Source organism: Amaranthus tricolor, chromosome 12, assembly GCF_026212465.1.
Source record: "Amaranthus tricolor cultivar Red isolate AtriRed21 chromosome 12, ASM2621246v1, whole genome shotgun sequence".
Lineage (NCBI taxonomy): Eukaryota > Viridiplantae > Streptophyta > Magnoliopsida > Caryophyllales > Amaranthaceae > Amaranthus > Amaranthus tricolor.
In genome coordinates, this window is record NC_080058.1 from 18308843 (window position 1) to 18315541 (window position 6699).

At 39.0% G+C, this 6699-nt stretch overlaps 1 protein-coding gene across 1 annotated transcript; it reads left to right on the forward strand.

Moving 5' to 3' along the window:
* The first annotated feature begins 1430 nt into the window (after positions 1-1430).
* LOC130828661 (uncharacterized) lies at positions 1431-2531 on the forward strand. Its single transcript, XM_057694622.1, has 2 exons — positions 1431-1535; positions 1650-2531. Exons 1-2 carry the CDS (start codon positions 1431-1433, stop codon positions 2529-2531), a joined length of 987 nt encoding a protein of 328 aa, XP_057550605.1.
* The last annotated feature ends 4168 nt before the right edge of the window (positions 2532-6699 follow it).

Below are 6699 nucleotides of genomic sequence, written 5' to 3' on the forward strand. Positions count from 1 at the left end.
ACAAAGGCGCACAGTTTTAAGGCAGATGCTGCCAAAATTTCCACTCACCTTTTTAAAATTAATATTTAACGTTTATATAAATTCTTTTCCTTTTTCTTTTATGTAACACCCGAATTTCCTCTCGTCCTTTTTCGTTAAGGGGTCGGAAATTCAGGGGTGTTACAGGTGGTATCAGAGCCAGTGGTCCCTATTTTCGACGCTTTGTGTCCTCAAAATCGTTTAGAAATTGCTTGAAGTTAGAAGTCATTCGTGAGAGTTTGGGTAGATATGGGATAGGTGCATACATTACATATTTACGCATAATGATTACCATTGCACGTGCATAGATCAATATATAGTTTGTTTAGCTTGTTATGAGACTCATTCTTATGTGTGTTGTTATTATAAATAAAGAAATTATGATGGTGGTTTGAATGATGACACGAGTTAACAAATCAGTAGATTTGATTTATGTATTATCAAGAAATAATTAAATTTTTGAGTATTTGGTTCAACTCGAGTTGTATTATAAGTAGTCATTATGGAGATATGAAGTATAAATGATGAAATTCTAGAGAAGTTGGTTGCATTAAGAACTTTCTCTTGCTTGTGATGATTATATGAAATTTAGTCTTATGTGTCTGAATATTTGTTCATGTTAATTGTTTTCATAAAGCTTACGAGCTTTGATTTTGATCCTATACATGAACCCACTATTTATTTATCTGCTTGAGCATCCCCTTTGTCAAGTGCATTCGTTCATCATAACATAGAAGTGGTGATTATAATTCTCTTGAATATGTTTAATGACTGTGCAAGTATGATCGTAAGTAGTTTGAACTAAAATAAGGATAAGAGCTAAAGTGTAATAAGAATTCAATATACTGTAAATGAAAGAAAGGGGTCTGTAAGCGATACCTTGTAAATAAAGTTTTAATCACCAGTTGATGATGATAATGCGGTCATAGTTAAAGTATAGATGCGTTAAAACCTAAATATTAAGGAGAATTTTAAGAGCATGTTAAGAGTCTATAGTTTGAGAATTCAACCCCCAATTTCGAACCATGATCTATAAGAGTATTATTGATATATTCTTCATATAGTGATGAGTTGAAGTTGCGAGATTGTTTTCAACGTCTCTAAGTGTTTAAAGATGATGCTATATTAGCTGAACTAAATTATCACATTAGTATTGTTGTTCAAACTAGAATTGCCTTAATATTTTCATTTGAAGTTAAGCGTGCTTGGTGGAGAGCAATCTTAGGATGGGTGACCTCCTGGGAAGTTTTCTCGGGTGCGCACGAGTGAGGCCAAAGTGCGCTTGAAAGACTTGTGTTGGTTTGTGGGGCTAGTCTACAGTCTCTAAGAGTAGTCACCAGCGGTCCGAGGGGCCGGGGTGTTACACTTATAGCAACCAAGTTGGTGGGATTTTTCCTAGACCTAACGGAAACATGTCATGCCTTCAAGTGTCGAGGCCCAACCCCAATCTTCCCTATCCATTCTCACAACCACCACCACCGAACGCCACTCCAAATCACGATTATTTATCCACTCAGGTGAGCTCTCTTGCTCAATAAAACCAAACCCTCTCCCAAATCAACCAGACCTTGATCATCCAAATGCAACAACTTCAAGCTCAATAGAAGTTGTTTGAGTCTTAACTTGCTCAGATGGCCTATCCACCTTCACCGTTGCTATTTACATCCAACCCTCAACCTAACCCGTCTACCCAACCTCCATCCCCTAACACCCCAAACTCCAACCCTAGCCATGATACTGCGATCTTTCTTAGATCGGGGACTTTATACTCCACTCATATTTTGGTCCCTAATAGTGATTATGGGGAAGTTTCTTCAACGGATAATGATTTTCAAGTGAGCATTGATCATAGGGGTGACCTTGAGAAGGGAGAAGAAGAGGAAGCTTTTGAAGGGGGGAGTGAGAAGAAGGATGAGGAAGTTGAGGAGAAGAAGAATGATGTTGTAGAGGAAGTAGAAAGAGAGAGGAAAAAGAAGAATGAAGAAGAGAGACGGAGGAAGATACAGGAAAGAAGGAAACTTGAGCGTCAACATGCTTCGCCGCTCCCTTTTCTATGCAAAGCAATGGAGAATATATTGCAAGAAAAGTTTCTTAAGTTCTTAGAGCATATGAGGAAGCTAGAAATGAAAATACAGTTCTTGAAGGCTATGGAGCAAATGCCTCAATATGGAAAGTATTTGAAGATTCTCTTGGGGAACAATAAGAGGCTTGAGAGCAAAGTAGTTAATTTTCCGGAGCAAGTGAGTGCCTTCATCCAAGGTACGTGGGCTAAAAAAGAGAAGGCTAGAGAGCCTTTTGTGCTTCTAGTGACTCTTGGGAAGATGGAGGCTAAGGGATTACTAGCTAACCTTGGGGCTTCAATAAGCCTCATACTGATAAATATCGCCAAGCAACTTCCCTTTGAGCTCAAGCCATCCAAAAAAACCATCCAACTTCCCAATCGTAGCATAAAGATGCCATGTGTGAAGTTCGAGGATGTACCTATCCAAGTGGAAAACATTGTAGTCCTATGAGATTTTGTTGTGCTTTACATGGCCGAGGATCCTTATACTCCCCTCATCTTGGAGAAAGACACTTAGAAGACCTTGGGTGCCCTAATCGACTATGAATCAGAGACTATTACCATAAGGGTAGTCTTGGAGAAGGTTGTGCTTGCCTTTGCTAAGTCCTCTAAAGAGCCCATGGTCGAGCTGATTTGTTCTCTTGAGGTGCCTGAGAGTATGATTGAGAAGGAGGTTGAGGGGAGTGATGTTCTTGTTGCCCTAGTCTTTGATGAGGAGTTTGATGATGGTAAGAAAGAGATGAATAATGTTTGTGTTGAAGATGAGAAGGAGAGTGTTTATGTAAAGAATGCTTGTGATGATGCTGACTGTACTATCAAGCAAGCCCGAAAAGGGAAGCGAGCTAGAAAAAGAAGAAAAGACAAAAAGAGAAAGTTAGCTCCACCGTGGCTTGGGGGAGGCCCACATTACAATCCACCTCATGATGACCCCAGTTCGACTTTGCTTACCTCCGCCACTACTACTCGATGGAGAGTTTTGGATCACCATGCTGAAGGCGATGGAGATGCTAGGAGTGAGTCCACTCCTACAGCAGGTATAATTTCTTTCTTTTCTTATTACGTCTGAGCTGCTGGCTACCTGTGTCGAACTTACCGACACTAAACAAAAGTACTTGTGGGAGATAACCCGATTTTGGTTTAGTTATTTTCTTGCTTCGCTATAGTTCCAATAATGCTGATCTTTCTCCCTTTTGGTTTTCTTATTCACCTTTCACAAGTGTCGAGACGGATCTTGAGCTGGCTTAGGGGAGGGTTCTTGCGCTTTCAAAGCTTGGAAAGATCTGGATTATTGTCAATATTACTTTGATTTTGTTATTGTTTTTGCATGTTTAGTTTTTGTTTTAAATGAAATGTTTTGAGTTGTGAAACTGGCATGCATGCTTCTGATGTACATTCTTGTGGTCTTATGCACACTCATGTTTTCCTAGCCTTGTGCCTGTTTTAGAACCGAATGATTGACTATTTTTCACCTAACTTGGGGGCTCTAGGCTTATTTGGTTGATGGCTTGGATAACTACCTATTGAGGTGCATTTTGATTAGCCGATTAGGATTGAACCTTCTTAGACTCCATTCTGAGTCCTACGTCATTGAGTTCTAGTTAGGGAGTCTAAGAATTGCGTATGTTCTCTTCTAGTATAGTATGCTTTTCCAAAGGCCAAGGATGGAAACATGTTTGTTAGTTTTAAGCTACATAGCCAAATTGCCTACCATGTACATGAGTTGAATTTAGGTTAAGCCAAGTTTGTGCCTTTACCTTTTTCTTTTGTTTCCACACTATTTAACGCCACAAGAGCCAAATGTTCCCTCTCTTGATCTAAAGGATAGTTAAGCGATTATAATGGTGTTTGTGTTCGTTATATTATGGTATGGGCTTTTGGTTAGCATAAATGGATAATATGACTCTATATATTCATATATTGCTTAATTGTTTCTCTTTTTTCCTCTTGCCCTCTTAAAAGAGATTATTATATATATGTACTCATTGAGTGAGAAAATCTTCCTTTTGTGTTCTCCAGAAAAACCTATACATATTTATTGAGTGAGAAAATCAATAAAAAAGGGATTGTGTGTGAAAAGGATTATGATCATGAAGAACATACAAAAGGGAAAATGTGAGAAAATAAAAAATTTTGTTAGTGTTGTGTGTTGGAGTTCATTTGTGCTTTATTTGAGGCTTTTGGGTTGGTATCATTATTGGAAGTGGTATTTTTCGGTTTTATTGTCTTGGATCGCTTGGTATACTCTACTTTAGTCCCACATTTCCAAATTTATCTCTCCTTAACCCTAGCCTACATTACAACCCTTCACAAACCGATTCGACTTGGTCTGATTAGTATGTTCTCTGCTAGAGATTAGATACTTCAATTCTTAAGACCTCTCCCTATTAAGTGTTTGATTCCCTACTCATCATTAGTCGGATCATTATCAGCAAAATACATCCCAAATCAAACACGTGAGCATCATTAGATATTTCCCACATCTTTTGGGAAATAATCTGGGGAGCGTAGACTTGTGACCTTATTAGTTAGTGGGTTGCATGACCTATGTTGTAGCTTGTTTAGTGATCACGTGAGCGTCATTAGATATTTCTCATATCTTTATGCTTTTAATCATGTTTTTGTTTACTTCTTTTACCCTATATGTCATTAATATGTGTGAGTACTTTTTTAAGGGGCTTGATTAGTGAAACCCTAGGATTGGTCTTATTCATCATGTGTTGGGTTAGGGTTTTAGATTTTTGATGATTGGTTGATTGATATTCGATGTGAATCTTGTCCTGCTACTCCTTAGGAGACATAGGGTGATTATAAGTTTTTCGTGTGATTTATAGAGTCACAAACATCCTCTCACCATTTTAAGTGTCTTGATTGATGGTTGTGCGATTTCCCTTGATCTAGCTTATCATGAGTTTTTATCGACCTTCCTAGGGTGGATCTAATCCATCCTCGTTTGTCTTTCATCGCTTATTATCGCTTTTATCTTATGTTATGGTCATTAGTAGTTTAGTTAAAAAACCATTTCACCCATATAACCTCCCTACATGAAGTCTAGAGTCTTGCAAGTCTTGTCCTTGTGGTTCGATCCCCTTCTACTACTAGACTATGTGTGGTGTCTAAGGTGTTACAAATATTGTTTGATCAACTTGGCCTTTTAATTTACAACACTAAGAGCCGAAAGAGTCATCTCGACACTTCGGAAAGGTGAACAAGAAAAGCATATAGAATAAAGATCGGTATTATAGGCACTATATCCAAGAAAAGTAAACAAACTAAACTAACACCGGGTTATCTCCCGTAAGTAGTTTTGTTTACGGTCTGTAAGTTCGACACAACTAACAAACCAGCTCAAAAGCATAAAACATATCTGCCTTAGCAGTGGGTCCGCTCCTAGCATCTCCATCGCCGCCGACATGGTGGTCCGAGACTCTCCACTCAACAGAGGTAACAAGGATAAATAACTTAGCATTGAGGTCACTAGGTCGTGGGTTCGAATGTAAGCCCCCCTAAGCCAAGGTGGACCCATCTTCTTTTTCTTAGCCCTATTTCTCTTTTGAACCCTTTTCTTTTGGTAAAGTTGCTTTTATGGGACCGTTAGTACCAACACTTGTCTTCATTAAGATCATTCACAACACTAGGAGCAAGATTAGGTGGTACAACGGACGTTTCGATCTGCAAGTTCTAAAGAATAGGCAAACAACACTGGAAACAAAACGTGAGCATAACTAGCAAAAATGCAATAAACAAAATAAAATAAAAATAGTTAGGATTCCTCCCTACAAGCGCTTCTTTAATGTCTTTAGTTTGATCGTTCTCACTAAATGGCGAGTCAAACTCCAAGAAAGTTTGTGTAACTCACTCCCCATACCAGCAAAGGTTGGAGAGTGGAAGAGGGAGAGAAGAAAGAAGAGGAGATACACAAGAAAGATCGACTTTTTTATTACTAGAAGAAAAGCTGAAGAAAATGTAAACAAAAGAAAGGGAGTAGGAACGGTTGGTAAATCATCACAAGCATCAATATGAGCATGGGGGAGGGCAGTGGGGAGCAAATCATAGTCACTAAGAGATATAAAATGAGACTCAATACAAAACACGTAACAAGAATGTCTTGGAGACTCATGAACAATAGACACATCAAAATCTAAGTCAATGGCCTCACATAATGGATGATTATGCACAAAATGTCGACACTCGTCAATATGAAGTACATAAGCACTTCGACAAGAGTCTCACAAGCGAGTGGTGCAATATCACAAGGCATATGGGATTTATGATGCAACGATATGAAAGTACGAGACTCGTGCAAGCAACGCACATCATCAGAAGACTCGCTTATGGTTGATCATCAAGAGGTTGAGGAGAGCATTCATCAGGAAAAAGGGGATGCTAGATCATAATCTAATGCCAGGGCATAAGGGGGTCATGGATAACCTAAGCTCTCCTTAAAGGCGCTACTCCATTGTATAACGTTCCTCGGCGCCTCCACCTCATCTCCTATTGGTGTGTCAACATATGCATCATGGTCAAAGGGCTAGGCTAGTGGGATGTCTAGGGGAGGGAAATCGGGAAATTCTTTCTTAAAGATGTCCTTGGCCAGCCATCAAAAGAAGTTTAAACATAGC